The sequence below is a fragment of the Quercus lobata genome, chromosome 2, assembly GCF_001633185.2.
Source record: "Quercus lobata isolate SW786 chromosome 2, ValleyOak3.0 Primary Assembly, whole genome shotgun sequence".
Classification (NCBI taxonomy): Eukaryota; Viridiplantae; Streptophyta; class Magnoliopsida; order Fagales; family Fagaceae; genus Quercus; species Quercus lobata.
In genome coordinates, this window is record NC_044905.1 from 82,141,469 (window position 1) to 82,158,995 (window position 17,527).

Below are 17,527 nucleotides of genomic sequence, written 5' to 3' on the forward strand. Positions count from 1 at the left end.
TTAATTTAATTAATATATTATAAATTAAAAGAAAAAAAAAATTCATGTTTTACAAATAACTATTAACGTCGAAGTGTAAATGCATCCGGTAAACTTTTATAACAATATGTCTCATTTGCTTCTTTTATTAATTTATATTTTGCTAATTACAGTGTATCTCATTTGCTAATATGTATAAGTAGATTTGATTCATTTGAAACAATGTCTCCTAACTAAGACTCATAGCTGTTTAATTTACTTAAAAAATTAAGCTAAAGCTCCGTTTGGATCACGTCTGCAAGCACGTGTTTCTATGTTTTTACCTTCTTTTTTTTTTTTTTTGGACCAGTGCTTCTTACATTGTTCATGGGACATAAACAGTGCATTAAGGCAAAGTTATAGTGTTTTCAGTAATGAACAATAACCCAAAATTTATTTTTTTATTATTTTTAATAATAAGTTTTTAATTTTCAGCAAAATAAACTATATCTAAACACACACTAAACTTATGAAAAACAAGTGTTTATTTTCAAGATTTAATAGAAATTTATAATCAGTTTTAAGCCAGCCCAACTCGTTTAGATTAGGGCCCCTTAAGTAACAGGCCCAATGTGCCCCCACATAGATAGGATTAGTTTTACCCACCTACAAGTGGGTTTCTGGACCCCCAACAAAATAATATATAGTCCAAACTGCAAAGTTCGAGCGATAAAATTATTTATAGCTCACTGGATTAGATTTTTAATTTTGAATTGCGATCTTTAGTTTGAAATTGAATGACTTAAATAATGAATAAAATTATAATTTTTTTTTATTGGTCAAAAAAAAAGTTTATCTCAAAGTTTAAATCATCATTTGCTGTAAAATTTATAGGAGTACTATGAAACAAAAATAAACAAGTAATTATATTTAAAATCCTTGGTTTTAAATCATTAAATCCAAATGCAACTATATTGAACCGGTATCAATCTATTTATACACAAAATCTAGATACTTTTTCTCAAATTTTCCTACAGGTTGAGTAGAATTCATACCATAGAATGAATTAGACCACAGTCCCCTTGGTACATTGGTACTCCTTGAAGGTTCACATGGCCTCTACTGAATCCGAAACATGTATGTGGATGGAAATAAAAGTCCCTGTTGTTTCTAATTTGGGTTAGACAAATGGGCTCTTTCTTTTTAGGTATCACATGGCAAAAGTCCATAGCTTGATTGGACCTGTTGATAAGCAACTCACTGCAGCTTGCACTTAGGGTTCTGATGAATTGAAATAAGTTTTCATGTGTACAAATTTAGAACCATTATGAAAGCTTGACACAGTGGTGGCGTGGTAGTGCCAATGATGGTGGTAAAAAAAAGAAAACAGAGTCATGCATAGTGCTGCAATGATGTTGGCAGTACAGTGTTGGTTGGCTTTGCATTGGCGTATTGACAAGAGCAACGTTCAAAATAAAAAATAAAAATTCATAAGATTTAATATAATTTACTCAAACAGTAAGTAAGTTATAATTGGTATAACATTGCTTTTTATATGAGTACATTATGACAAACAAGGGTATTTAGATCTTTTCGAGTATTTAGTCCTCTCATTTCACACACACCGAGTTATTATAGGAAGGAATTCCTTAAGGCCCCAAGATATTTACAAGAAGTTAACATTATTTTTATTATATGCTAGTTACTTTATAGATTATGCCACCTCAACAATTATGGGAAACAAAATTGTGAATTTTTTTTTTTTCAATGAACTTATAGTATTGGCAATTTTGAATACACATTTCTGCATGTTGGAGAAACCACCTCTTTAAATATGCCTTAGTGAGTGAATTTTTATGATTTGAGATTCCTACGGCTGGGAATTCATGGTAGGGGCATAAATAATATATGGGATAACAAAAGAATTAGCACAACCAAGTTGACATTTATTTGCGCAGAAAGCACCTAAGAAAATGTTCAACTTTGATTAAAAGATCATGTGTTTAATTGTGTAAGGCTGATAAACAAGGAATTTCAAAGAATGGGATTGTCAGCAATGACCTGAAAATAGTTGGACCACTGCGCACATAACAAGAGCACCAAATCTTTATTCTGCAAATAATTGTGTGGTCCTTAGTTGACTTGCACTATATATGGTTTGCAACTTTGCATGCTTCTTTTCCTTTATTATATATGGTTTGCATGCTTGATTTAATTCATAATCATGATAGCCTAGTTTACAATGAAATTAGCCAATGACAAAAAGAGGGAACAATAAGGATTAATTTGTATGCTTTTTTATTGGTTTATAAAGACTGAAAAGTCTTCACATTTGTCATATAATTGCATTAGTATCTACCAAGTGGAGGCCTTATTCTTTTTTTTCTCTTAGCAAGAAAGAATTAATTCCAGATGATGAAAGGTTTGAAACAGATTATGCCTTCTTTTCTTTTTTATTTTGTATTAAGATTTTTTTTCATATCCACCAAACACAAAAGTTAGGTAAAATATCAATGTTCAGAGCAACCAGTTGCACATAAAAGAGAGTCACAGGGTAACTAAAAATGTAGGCAGCTCAGTTTTAAAGATTATATGTCACATAATTCTGAAATGAGGTCGTTCTCTGGTAAAGGAATATGTATTTTTCATATTCAGCAAAGTTGTTGGTAGCTAAAAATGGGAATTGTTGTGAAAGGAGTTTGAGGATTAAACTCAGTTTCAAAAAAGGAATGGTAGGCGTTCCCTTTCTCTTGGAGGCTGGAGCTTTCTCCAAAGTGCCTTTGTGCTAATTTGCCTACCTTTCTGTTTAGGTTCAAGACAGTCCACTAGTTCAGCGTTTGCGGACAAAGCCCTATAATGACACAAAACGCATGCCCAACCAATTGGTGAAAGGACCTCCTTGAGAATCCAATGTAAATAGACTACCAATAACATCGTCAATGGTAACAATTTGCATCACTAATCTACTATATTTTCTGGACTAAAAACATGTCTTTTAACCTATAAGTTTTAATTAACTTAACTGATAAGGTCGTTTACTATCAAATAAAAATCTTGAAGTTGAAAATGTTATTCACTTGAAATTGTTGTTATCCAAAGTTTGGCTATAGTACATCTTACATTATTTCGTGAGAAAATTATCAAGTTTACATTCGGCAAAAAAAAAAAAAATTATCAAGTTTACACAAATTTGGGCAGACCTATAAATCAAGTCATAGTCACTGATTTGGTCAGAACTGCACTTCGAAGAAATTTGAGTACAAGAGATTGCACCATGGCTCTTATGAATTATTATGGGTTTCTTCCATGCCTTGCATTCCTCTGCCACTACACCATTTTTCATGGATAATAATACATTTATACATTGTAAACATTAATGAGTTATCACTGTTTATGGTTACACTATGGGAATAATACATTTATACATTGTAAGAGCATCTCCAGTAGATTAGGCAAATTTTTGTACTGTTTGGAGAATGAACAGTGACTTTTACCTTTTTGCTACCTATTTTTTCAAATACACTTTCCAACAGATTCTTTATTTCATTTAAATATTATTTCCTCATTCATTATTTATTCTTTTTTTAACAACTACACATCTTCCAACATTTTTTTATTCAATATCGTATTATTATAATAGAAAAAAAATATTTGAAGAATGAACAGTAGTCCATCAGACTTGATGAGCTACTATTCATGAGCCAAAAAAATTCAGGATATAGAAAGTCTATTAGAAAATGAACAGTAGTCTATTTTGTGGGTTTACTCTAAAGTAGAGAGCATTTTGTGTTTAACTCTCCTGATAGAGATACTCCAAACACTAATGAGTTATCACTGTTTATTGTTCACGGTTTCTCATACTTTCTTATTTGTTTATGGGATGAATAAATAAATGAGGATAGAATGACCATCAATACCAATTAAAAGGTTTCCTTTCCTTGTCTTCTCAGCGAAAAGCCGGCACTTCATTACTTCATTATTATTAATTTTGTTCTTCCTTTGTGGTTCTGTTGATTTTGACAAATGGGTACTTTATGGAAAACATGATACAAAATGTTTAGTATTTTGACTATGCTTTAAAATGGCATTCAACAGCATGGCACATAGGAATGGTTTATGGTTGAGGCATTGTTCAAAATCCCATATTACCGAAGTAATCAAACACCTCATCCTTGGGGAATTGAATGCAAGAGGAGAAGGTGATGCGCATATTATAGGCTGCCCCTTGGTGTAGAATATGCATGGGCTTTAGCAAAATGAAAGTTTCAAAAATGGATCGATGAGGTTGACTACCTTCTTCAATTTTCTGTCTTTTCCAATAAGTTTCACTTGAATGCCAACCATTGGAGAATTTGGAGTTTAAGCAGTGGGTTCACCTGACCTGGGCTATTTGGGGTGCAAGAAACAACTTTATTTTTAAAGGCATAGAGCTTCATCCATCAGAGATTCTAGTCTAGACATGGGCATTGCAATGCTGCACGTATAACAGAAAGCAAATCGACACACTCAAATCAACAATGTTGCTAGGATTGTGCGCAGATTGGATTGGGCTGATTTAGAATTTTTCCAAACCACGACCAACCCACCAACCTCCAAAAACGACGGATTGATTGAAAATTTGAACAAATGGCAGATTGGGCATGTTAAGCGGGATAATTTTAGTTATATGTTATATACTAAAATATAAATTTATTTTATCACATTCAGATAAATTTAGGAAACTATATTTCCTCTAAATCCTATAAGCTATAACTATCAAAGGAAATCATAGGAAGTAGGCACTTTCCTATAGATCAAAGTAAACATGTCTTACATAATGAGTACTTTCTAACTTTTTCTATTAAAAAAATAAAAATAAAAACTATGAGTACCACATCCTAATCAATATGTATGCTTACAAACATGTTGAGAAAGTATTACTCATTCTTCATATTAACATGTTTAATTAATGTGAAGTTAACAAAAAAAATAACTTAAATTTGATATAAGATAAGGACAAAAAAGAGATGAATAAATATATAGGGGGTTTGGGACCATTGGGTGACTTGGGATGAGTCGGATCGAGTCTTGGTAGTTTAAAAAATTAAACATACCACCCAACTTAACCAGTCACTTTAATAGTTGAACCTGTCCAACCCACTTAAAAATTAATTTTATATCTGTGCAGAGTGGTGTGGGGCCGTGGGCATAGTGAATTTGGTGGTTTGGGCTAACTAAGTAGGTTGTTGTAGAGACCTAAATGACGCAACAAGTTCAGTAGGAGTTAGTGCATGAGAGGTGACTCTAGCATCGTTCAAATTCCTGTTTTTCATAATAGCTGCCACTAATTCTAGTGGCATTTAAAATACTTTGTCAACTACTTATGTGTAGTTTACATGTTTTAATGCAATAATATTTTAACCTTTTATTTAAAAAAACAAAAAGTAATGACCTTTGCTTTCTAAAATGTTAGGATGTCTTAGTTTTCTATGGGCATATGAAAGTAAAAAAATACTTAAAAGTCGTGACGTATATGTACAATAGAATTTTAAAGCTATAGAAGTTAATCCCTGCCCTCCAAATTAAACCTAGACGGAGCATAATAAAACTCTGTCAAGGGGTAACGTGAACCATAAATTGCTTGGTTTCAAGTTCAAGTATCAAATCATGTTATTTTGGGGTCGCATTCAGGAAAAATAAAGTGATTAGATGTAGGGACAAGTTTGCCAAATTCAACACATACCACAAAGCATAAACTCCATTGTCTCAAGGTTAACTCCCATATTAAGCAATTCTTCATTATTACAATTGGTGGTGCATTGCATCAATTAAGCACAAAGAGAGAAAATAAAGCAAAATAAACTGTTCTACGAGGGCTGTCAAGAATAAATGTTGATAACCATGAAGACTTAACAATGAATTTCGGTAGCATACACGCCAAAAGAAGTTGTCAATATCAAGCTTGTCGTGAACCAACATCCCTTTTATATGTTAAAAAACTAAAAAGCTTAATGTCAACTATCATTTATGCTTTAGGCATGATGGAATTGATGTTAAAATTATGCCTAAAATTGATGGTAAAATTATGAGTTAGTAAGCGAAAGGCGACTCATAGAAAGTATAACTAGAATAGAAAGGACAACAAGAATTAGCGTGATTAAGTCTAATGTCATATACAGAAAGATACGTACAGCTACACCTTTATTATTAAGCTCTATATGTTACACGATAGACTATATTATAATGTATATACTTAGATTAATCTTAGAATTGTAACACTTTAAAAGAATTACTACAATTAGAATTAAGATACTTACTCGAAAAGTGAGTGAGTCTACAATAAATTTTGGGCTTTTGGGTTATTATATTCAAAACATCTACTCTTAAGCTTAAGGTGGAAGTTCAATGACTCCTTTTTAGTTTGGAATGCTAGATCATTGAGGAGGATATGGTCAAGCAGGACCATATTGGATGTCCACATAAGGCATAACTAAAAGGGTAAAGGATGACATTAGATATTAACCCATTTGGTGCATGTCTATCTTATTAATCAAATAATTATACCCCCCAATTTCTTTTAATTTAGGAAATGATTTAAGTACCAGCTCTTTCGCATGATCTCAAATTGATATTTTTATACCCACACTCAACGATAGACTTTTGCAACTATTTCAATATCCTTTTTTTTTGGGGTATTTCAACATATATACAACCGTATCACAGACAAACATTAAGTAACTTTAGGACAGTTGTTTAAATGTAATTTAAATTCCCCAATTAAGTTTTAAATTGTTCTTAGAAAAGATAAAGTTCTTTGTATTTCGTTGACCAATACAATTGAGTTTGAATAATTGGAAACAAATTATATCAAAATTTTGTCCATAAAAAGGAGAATGCTGGAACATGAAAGAAAGTGTACAGAAATACCTTCATTCACCTGTGCTCGTATAATAAAAAAATAACCATATTTTATCAAACCAAATTCAAAATTCACTCGCATAGAGCTATACAAAATTGTGTAAAAATACATAATTACTTGAGTAACCATGTAAATTTACATAGGTGCTATTCATTTTTTATTTAATTTTTTATTCTTCTGGGGTACGAAAGAAGAGAGTAGAGGATGTTGTTGTGTATAAAGAAAAAGCAACAATTAAAAAAATTGATATTTTAATGAAATAAAATGTAAAATAAAAAGGTTTTACTAACTTAGTAAACCATTTTAGAAAATATTTTATAAGAAAATAAAAAAGTGATTAGCTTTTTTTTTTTTTTTTTATATATATAGCTTTTGTTAGGTTTTAAAAGTTCAGAACAATTGGTAAACTGTGAGCACAAACTTGTCTAGGTATAGATCTTAGAGTCTATAAGATTTATCAGACAATATTCAAGGTGCTGCAAGTCAGAATATAAGAAAAATGAAGCTACATAAAGAAGAATTCAAAACATGCCAAGTTTGACCAATCTAGACTATGGTTCGACTAATTGAGATGCGAATTCCGCAAATTTTAATTTCGGTCCAAGAGTCTATAAGCCCATTAAGTGATTAGGATTTCAAATCTATTTCATTAAGTATTTAAAGGAAACCTTAAAGCGCATTTTGAGAAAACTTTGGAGGTGCTCTTTTGAGATCTGAAAAGTAATGTGTCTTCTCCTTTTAAAGTCATTATTGAAAATTATTCTCATATTATTAGTACCGGTAGATTTAAAGTTGCTGGAAAAGATCAACTACTAACAGTGATTTAAAACCTTTGAATGAGATCTCAAAGTCACAAACAAGAAGTTTGTATTCCGTAGAGTTGAAGTTGCACATGGTCTTCTTAGTAAGCTCGGTCCAAGAGTCTATAAGCCCATTAAGTGATTAGGATTTCAAATCTATTTCATTAAGTATTTAAAGGAAACCTTAAAGCACGTTTTGAGAAAACTTTGGAGGTGCTCTCTTGAAATATAAAAAGTAATGTGTCTTCTCCTTTTAAAGTCATTATTGAAAATTATTCTCATATTATTAGTACCGGTAGATTTAAAGTTGCTGGAAAAGATCAACTACTAATAGTGATTTAAAACCTTTGAATGAGATCTCAAAGTCACAAACAAGAAGTTTGTATTCCGTAGAGTTGAAGTTGCACATGGTCTTGTTAGTAAGTTCTAAATAAAATAGCTTTAAATTTAGGATTTAAATTTATTGTAAACTTTTATTTTATTATAGTGGATTTGTTTATCTTGAGAATAGCTAAGTTAAATACTCTACAAATTTTTACCTTGAAACGGTTGATTTCATTGGTTTTTCTAGATAATGATATTGTTGTCTTATTTAGTTTTCCGCATTGCATGATATGATATACTACTATTTAACCTAGATCTCATAATTAACCTAAATAACTACTTTACTAATTTATTAGGTTAAATAATCTGATTTTCAAAGGGTCTAAACAAACAAACAGGATTTAAGTTTCTCATAATAAAATTTCTTAAAATAAATGATTAATGTAAATTACCCAAACTTAAAATAAAAATAAAAAAGTACTTAAAATATAAAAAATAGATTTTTTACAGAAATTTTTGCAAGAGCATATCCGAATGCTTTAGTGCGTGTGAGAGAGAGAGAGAGAGAGAGTGAGTGAATTGCAGCCTCTCTCACCTCAAAGTCACAGGGTTTGAGAGTAATTGAGTCTGAACAAGGACCAACCCATGCTTTGGCAGTTAGGTTTAGGAACTCAAACAGAAGACACGCCCTTACAAAAACAAGATTACTGACTTCATCACTGACCCAAAAAACAAACCCCCCATAAGGGGTGGTAGACAAGACACACAATATTTAGTACTACTTCCGTCAGCATCAATATTAAATTAATACTAGTAATAATCATTTGATCTATTTCCCTTAAAAGGAAAGTGACATTAAAATATTGCAATAAATACATGAGCTTACTTTACCTTAACTATACTATTAGTATAGATTAGTTGAAAAATAATATATTAGGGTTATGCTTAAAATATAGCTTAACAAAAACCCCACATTCTCATGTTTATCCAAAATTGCAAAAGCTCTCAAGCACATGGCTGAGGAACAATGCTTTTTTCTGCACTTGGAAGAATAAAATAAAGCCAGAAAAGAGTCTCTTTTTAAACAACATTAGCTTCATCACAACCACTTAAAATTCCATATCTATATGACTGGCTACATCCACAAAACCAATTGATAGGGGAATTATAAGACCAAATCATATCAAGTTCTATTCTTTATAAATCAAACAGTATAGAATTACATAAAGCTAAGGGATAAACTAGAAGAATAATAATATTATAACCGTCCTAATTTATGTGACACACTTTCTGCTTCTTTCTCTCAGACAGATGATAAGAAATCTCTCTCTCTCTCTCTCTCTCTGATGAGACATTAGATTCAGAAATCATACAATTCTATTGCTGTCCGGAAAGAGAAAAAGCATAGCAAGACTGCTTATTCTAAAATTCTTGAGAGAAGAATAAAACTATAAGCTAATTAAAGTTCATGATCCCCACAAAGGCACTAACCCCTCAGCACCACAATCTCAAAAGAGACTGATGACAGAAGGAAATCATGCAAAAAAAAGTGCAAATGAACTTTAAAAAATAAATATATAAAATAGCTAAAGTTCTTCATGAGCCAAAAAGAAGAATTAAATAAACCAAATAAAAATTCCCTTTTTTGGTTCAATCTAGAACTCTCCCATGCTATCCTCAACAAAGTGATCATCATCTCATTAAAATTAAACTAACAAAAAAGAACAATTAAACTGAGCAAGAAAGAAAGCAACTAGAATTAATTAATAACCCAAGTCTTTTTTTACTCTATCTAATACCTCCTTATTATTCCATCAAAGATCAAGAAGATGAAGATGACCCATTAGTAGCACCACCATGAGCTCCACTATCACTCTGGTAGTGATTCAGATTCTCTCCAAGGTTGCTATTGTTGTTGCTGTTGTTGTTTTCATTGGTGCTGATGTTGTTGCCATTGTGGGTGTGTTCAAGAATGTTGTTACTGTTCCCAGCACCGCCACCATTCACATCTCTCTTCCCAAAAGTGTTCTTATTGTTGTGCATCCAAACCTTTAACACACCCTTATCAACCCCAACTTCATTGCAAAACTCTTGCACCAATTCCTCATCTCTCTTTTGCATCTTCCATCCAACTCTTTCAGCAAACTGGTGCATCTTCTCTTTCTGATCCTGGCTGAACTTGGTTCTGAATCTCTTCCTTGCATTGGGGCTTGGTGTCAGTATAGCATTATTATGCCCAGTTGGGGTATCTGGTGGAGCAGATAAACCCCCAGATAGAGCTAAAAGCATGTGCGGTGCTGAGGAGGGGAAATAGGAAGATGAAATTGGTGGTGGTGAAGCTGAATTGGGGCTTCTATTTGAAGGTAACTGTGGTTGTGATTGTGGTGGTAGTGGTGGCGGTGGAGGGTGGTGGCGATGGTGAGGTTGATACTCAATTACATGAGTGGTTTGTGAAGTTGGAATTGGGTCATCAGGCTCTCTGCGATGGAAATTTCTATGGCAACCACAAGCAGCACATTTGAGTGAAGTTGGGTCAGCTGGGGTGGCTGATTGTGAAGGCATAAACTCACCACACCCATCTAAAGCATGGCCTCCTAAAGAAGCTGCATGGTTTTTAAGGCATTCTCTGTAGGTAACAACAAGTTGTGGACTTGTAAAGTGATGTTGATGATGGTGATGGTGATGAGGATTGTGGCGTTTGAGTACACCATTTGAGAAAGATAGAGGCTTTGAAGGTTGAATCCGGGTTGGTGTTTCACTATCAGCTTCTGGGGATTTGGCTGTAGTATTATTGATGCCGGTGTTGTTGTTGGCGGTGATGATTGTAGGGGTTAAGTCCATGGCTCTAACATCTAGGGGTCATAAAAAAAAATTTAAAATTAAATCAGAAAAGAAAAAGAAAACAGCTTTTAAGAAGTTGTTGTTAGGTTTTGGTTTCTGTAAAGATTAGAACTTTGTCTATTCATGGAAGTTTGGGTGATACTAAGATTAGCATATATTGAAGAGAAATGAAAGATTAGGTGGACTTATTGAAAGACCAAGATGGGGTTTTTTTTTTTTGTTTTTTTTTTTTTTTTCCCTTTGGGTTTTGGTTTTGGGGGGTAGAAGAAGAAGAAGAAGAAGAAGAATAAAAAAGAGGAGAAGGAAGATGATGATGATGATGGTGGTGGTGATGAGCAGTGAAGACTGTTGATAATAAAAATCTGTGTTTTGTGGTTGTCCTTCTTAACCACTTGTTTTTTTAACCCTGGTTCTAATCCATGGTTAAGTTGCTGGACCCTATTGGGGTTAGATGTTGTATTTGTGTGTGTGTAATAAATATACCTAAGCCTAGTTGAATGACCCTTATTCACTCTTTATTTATAGTTTCTACTTTCTTCACTCATTTTCTTCCTTGACGTTTTGACTGGGTCTTTCTCTTTCTCTACATGCTTTTTGCTTACAATAATGGTCCGAGTTAGTGAGCTCTGTTTGAAGGATTTTCTTTTGAGTTTATGACTCAGCAAAACAAACCGAGTTCACCCGGAGAAGCTGTTAATTATTATGAGGGTAATTAACCATAGCAGTGAGTGAGAGAGAGACCTGTCACTCTGAGACATTGCTGTAGCCCATCTTAATTTGTCAATTTGCTGTAAGGTGTGGACCGCTTAAAACAGTAAACCTTTTTTTATTTTTGTTTTGGACACCCCAACTTTTTCAATCTTTGATTATTGTGGAATTTATTCTAATTGATTTTTCAAAATGAAATTTCGTTAGTACATTGAGTCTGAGACTTCAAAATGAAATTTTGTTAGTACATTGAAACTTCAAAATGAAATTTTGTTGCTAAATTTAATGCAAAAATTATGGATGATTTTTAGAATTTTAAAAAAATATTTATAATTCTTGTAATTTAATTGAGACTTTTTAATATTTTCAAATGAAATGTTTTTCTAGATTCAAATCTCCCTTCCATTGAAACTATTAAATTATCTATAAAAATATATATTAAAAAATATTTTTTTATGTGTCTTTTATTTTCTTTATTTTAGTATTCGATAAAACACTAGTTTTGATTCGTTGGATTTCTTTTTCTATTCACGTTTGGCTCCCCAAAGTTCAAATCATGATTTCGGCTTTAACCACAAAAATACAAATTCTACTATAAAAATTTAGGGCCTCTAAAGAAAAATAAATTAATAAAAAAGAGGCATACATGTGATAAGATTTAAATGTAGTATTTATTACATAACAATATATCTCTATAGAAGGTGACTCTCAATCTCAAATCTTTTTTATTTTACGAAAAAAATTATTAAAATAAAAAGAATTATGTCCGTTTTTTAAAAAGATTGTAGGGCCTCTAAATGTTAAGTTTAAAATTGTCGTATTCTCTCTTGAGATAAACAAATTTATCAAAAGGAAGCCTAAACATGATAAGATTTAATTTATAGTGTTTATTACATAATAATTTCTCTCTATAATAAACACAAAATTTAATCTCAAATATATATATTTTTTGGGTTTGGCTTACCTCCAAAACTTTTTTAACCGGAATTTCTTTTTATTTAATGAAAAACTGCCACATCACCAATTAACTAAATAAAATGTGGAGATTAAAATTTACTGTCATTTGTCATTGTATATTTAAAACAAAAAGAGACCTCCATTATAAAAATTACTGGAGGTAAGCCAAACCCTTTTTTTTAAAAAAAAAATTACCAGTAAAAAAAATACTAAAATAATAAGGATTATTTGCAATTTCAAAAAGGACTTTAGGACTTCTAGAAGTTAAGTTTAAAATTATCACATTCTCTCTTGAGTGAAAATTAAATTTATTTAAAGAAGCCTAGACATGATAGGATTTACATTTATATTGTTTTATTATATAATAGTTGCTTTTTGTAATGGCCGTGGAGTTTGATCCAAATCTTATTTAATTACAACAATATTACCAATAAAAATTATTACTAAAATAAAAGGGATTATGTGTTTTTCAAAAAAAGAGAAAGAAATGATCTCTACATGTATGGGTCACTTGTGGGTCCTAATTAACTTAACTCATAAAGTATTTGATGGTTGAATAAGAGATTTGGAATTCAATTCCCACCTACACCAAAAGCCAATTAGTATTTTGGTTTGATAATAAAGAGTTATTATTAGAAACGGATGTCATAAATTGACGTTCTTAAAAAAAAAAGATATAGAAGTCACAGACTAAATAATAAATTTAAAAATATATAAATATAATAGGATTTATATTTATAGTGTTTATTACAGAATAATTGCTCGCTATAATTAATGCCTAATTCAATCACGAATCTTTTATTAAACCACAAATATCAAATCAGTCAAATTAATTAAAACCCAAAATACCAAAGTGGCATTATTATTATTTTCTGTCTTTTAAGTTTTAAATCAAAAAAGAAAGAAAGAAAAAAAGAAAGAAAGAAAGAAAGAAAGTGGCATTATCAAGGTGATGTCTCAAAATATTTGAAGATCTTTGTCGGCTTGAGAGAATTTTCGGACATGGGAACGGGTCTGTCCGTGATGAAACCGTGTCATGTTTTGTTTTGTCAATCAAAAACGACACCGCTTCGACTACTGCTTGCACGGTTGCAACCTTGGCCCTGACAAAAAGCAACACGTCCTTATAACCGTACCGTAATAAAACCTTGGATCCACTTTTTTTTCTCTCGGACCAAATTGCCCCTAATAATTTCCAACTATTACAAAACCTAGTCCAGCCCAAAATTTGGACCCTATTGCATGAAAAACGAGAGGTTGAAAACTATACTAATCAAAATTAACACGTAATAAAAGCATGCAAATTGATGACACCTGTTAAATAAAATACACGTGGCAGTACCTGCATGTTACATTTTTACATGTCCAAGATGCCACGTATATTAATTTGGATCCTGTTCACATTATTAAAGTCAAATTAGCAATTAATTAGATAAGTCTAAAAAAATCGACAAAAAAGTGGCAAGTAAGAGAAATGATAGGGTACTTTGAGAAATACTCTAATTGTTATTGCTTTTGCTGGTTTCAAAAAAATCCAAACCCTTGAGTGCACTGACTTTGATGATAATCAGTGTTTTATTAGGCTAGCTAATTAAATAAGAAAAAGTTTGGGTGCGAATACACACTTTGCCGATTAAAAATAAGGTTATGTCAATGGGTTGCTCGGACAAATGTTAATAACTCATATTAAGAAGTTTTGATAGCACTTTCATATAAAATATAAAAAGCTCTTAGCAAAATTAATTATTTTTTTATTTTTTTTATAAAAATGTTTCTAAAAATAGTTCCCAAATCATTATCCTTATGACATTCGTTAACATTTTCTTAAAAAAAACAAAAAAACAAAAAAAGTTAAGAGATAACTTAAAAACATTGGTTTTAAAACTACTTTTAAAACCATTTCATAGAAAAATTATTAAATAAACTGCATTTATATTTCCCAAGAAAATTGTGTTAAATTTTTTTTAAAATGTTTTATTAACAATTGAATTAAGAACACTTGTTAATATAACTCTTAAAAAAACTATTCATACATAATTTTAATCATATGAGTTTTTAATAAGTTGTCTAACTTGTTTAAATAATATTCCTTTCATCCCAATTTATTGATCTCCTATTCTATTTTGGAATGTTTCAAAATGAAGTTCTCTTTTTAAAATTAATAAATAAAATTTCTATCTTATTATTTACTTTATTTAAAAAGCCAATATCATTTTTTTTTATAATTTAAATTAGTGAGTGTAATTTTAAAAACTTATATAAAATTTAAAATTAATAAATAAAATTTCTATCTTATTCTTTACTTTATTTAAAAAATCAATATCATTTTTTTTATAATTTAAATTAGTGAGTGTAATTTTAAAAATTTATATATTTTTATATAGTAAACAAGACAATAAATTATACTCTCTTAAAAAGTTAAGTAATAAATAGAGAAAATATATAAAAAAAATTTATTAAAAATCGTCGCGTATTAAGTCGGCGAAGATAAGCAAATTGAGCTAAACTTTAGGGAATTAAAAAATAAGATTAAGCAAAGAGACAAGTACCTGCAGCGTAGGTATTTGGTGACGTCATTGGACCAATCATGGAGGAGCTAAGGTTTAATCATCGAAGGTCGTGTAAGCAGCAATTGCATTGAAACTCACAACTTTCGAATTTATTACGAAGACTCTTAGGTTGTGTATATTTTTTTATTATTAATATATTACTGTTAGTCTTTGAGGGATTTTCAAATTTTGACTGTAAATAATAATAATAATAATTTGACTGTACAACACTTTCTTTTCTTACAGTACGTACTGTTTGCAGTTTAAAAGCTTGGAATTGGGCCCACGATAAACTCAATATCAGAATGTTGATGTGAAACGAAAGTTTTATATACTTTTACTACTTTTTTTATTTTTATGAAAGAAATTTTTATGTGTTTTGAAATTGATGATAACAGTATATTTTAATTATATTTTAGGTGTATGTATCATGCCCTTGAAATCTTCATCATGTTGAGTTTATGATTTTGTTCATAAAAAATGATTTGTTTTTATGTTTGAACTTTATTTTTATTTTTATTTTTTTGTGAGTTTGTTTAATATATATATATATATATATTTTTTTTTTTTTGAGAATAGTTAGCAAAGTTGAAAGCAACTTTCTTTTGATAATTTTTTTTATAATTATATGTGTTGGAGGACCACAATTTGACTCTCTACAATCATTTTAAAAATAGGCTTGTGTGGTGTGATGTTGAAGGTCATAAAATATTTGAATGTGTTTTCTTCATCACCAATTAGTTTTGAGGTAGAATAACAAAGCTCATGTTCCAACAATATGAATAGGAACACCTTATTAGAGAGTTTATTTTAATTTATTTGATCCTCATTCTACTTTTTATTTTTAAAACCTTATTCTCTATTTATTAGCACCCATAGTAGATGTGAGATATGTGCCAAATACTAAATATTTGGCACATATCCCACACCAAACAGGAAAATCAGCTCCCCATCAGATATTGCAAATGTTGTAAAATTATACAATTTGTGTCCATACCATTGCAAATTTGCAATGGTACGGACAAATGTGGTAAACCAAAAATTATTATTTTATTGAACTTTGATGTTGTGGTTGTTGTTGATAATAATGGGAATGTGATAATATATTATTTTAATGTGTAATAGATATTATTTTAATGTATAGAATTGAATGATAAAACATATGATAAATGGGATGTTGTAAAATGATGTGATAAAATAATAAAGTAGGTCTTTAATGCGGTAAAATGACATAATTTTTGCAACATCTACTACGGATGCTCTTATACTTTTGTACAAATTATTTTTAAACCCAATAAACAAGTAAAAATACTATCCTAAAAAGGTGTACTTCAAAAAAAAAAAAAAAAACCACCTATGCTAATGGAGCATTGTGACTTGCCCAATGAATTGTTTAAATTTGACCAATTTTTTTTTTTTTTTTCTTTTGAGGAAAGACCAAATAAAACTTAAAGTATAATCATCGAACTCCATAAAATTTAGGTCTTACAAAGATTTAATTTTGAGCGGATGAAAGTTTCAAAAATTAGGGAAGTCTACAAATCATATGTTCTTAACTATTTTTATAATGGAAAAATTAGTGGATACTCTATGATTATTGACTTACGAAGTATTTTTAAAAACTTATTATGAAAAAAGAAAAAAATAATTAATTTTTTAACTACTTTTTATATTTCTCATAAAAGTGATATTAAAATTTTCTTAAAATAATCCATTAATTTTTCCTAAAGGCACTTATATAAAAGGTAGAAATTCTACTTTAACTTAAGTGTATATGTGTGTGAAGCTCCCTTCTGTAAACTTGAATCCCGGCCCTTACCCCCCACATCCCACAAGTACTTATACTTAGACCGGTCCACGAGTTGGTCTGAGTCGGGTTTATGCCCAACTCGGAATCGACCCGACCAAATTGGGTGGTTAGAATTTCAACCCGCAGCCGACCAGAATGATTGATCGAATCGGGCGAGTTGGAGCTTCAATGGATGTCGGACGAATCGGTTGGGATTGAAGATTTGAAAAACAGCAAGAATCCAACAAGGAAAAGATGAAAAACAGTAGAAATCAAGTGAGAAAAATTTTGAAAAACGATTGAAATTTGGCTAGATCTGGCCCGATCCAGTGAGATCTTGACCATTTTGGGCAAGATCTCAGCTAGATCTGGTGAAATCTCTCCGGATCTAGCCTAGATCTTCTCGAAAAAATCACAAAGTCACCAGATTTCTGCAACTTCTTGCCAGAAAAATAGATGGATCGGTCGGGTCAAGTTTCTCAGATTTAAGAGGAGGAGATCCAATATCTGACTCGTCGATCTCAGTTTTTGGAGAATGAAATCCATCTCCAACCGCTAGAGAAGTCAGTTCGGTCGATGGTGGGTCGAGTTTGGTCGGCGACAGCAAGTCGAGCGAGTCCTTGGACAACCCTACTTATACTTATAGAGTGACCATCGCATTGAAAGTGTGCGGTAGTATTAAAGTAATATTATTTACTTCATT

The 17,527-nt window shown here is 31.0% G+C and overlaps 1 protein-coding gene across 1 annotated transcript; it reads right to left on the bottom strand.

The window, feature by feature from the left end:
* Positions 1 to 9,339: 9,339 nt before the first annotated feature.
* LOC115976871 (zinc-finger homeodomain protein 9-like) lies at positions 9,340 to 11,289 on the bottom strand. The gene has a single exon (XM_031098383.1). The coding sequence runs from the start codon at positions 10,819 to 10,821 to the stop codon at positions 9,802 to 9,804; it is 1,020 nt and encodes a 339-aa protein (XP_030954243.1). The 5' UTR covers positions 10,822 to 11,289; the 3' UTR covers positions 9,340 to 9,801.
* Positions 11,290 to 17,527: the final 6,238 nt, after the last annotated feature.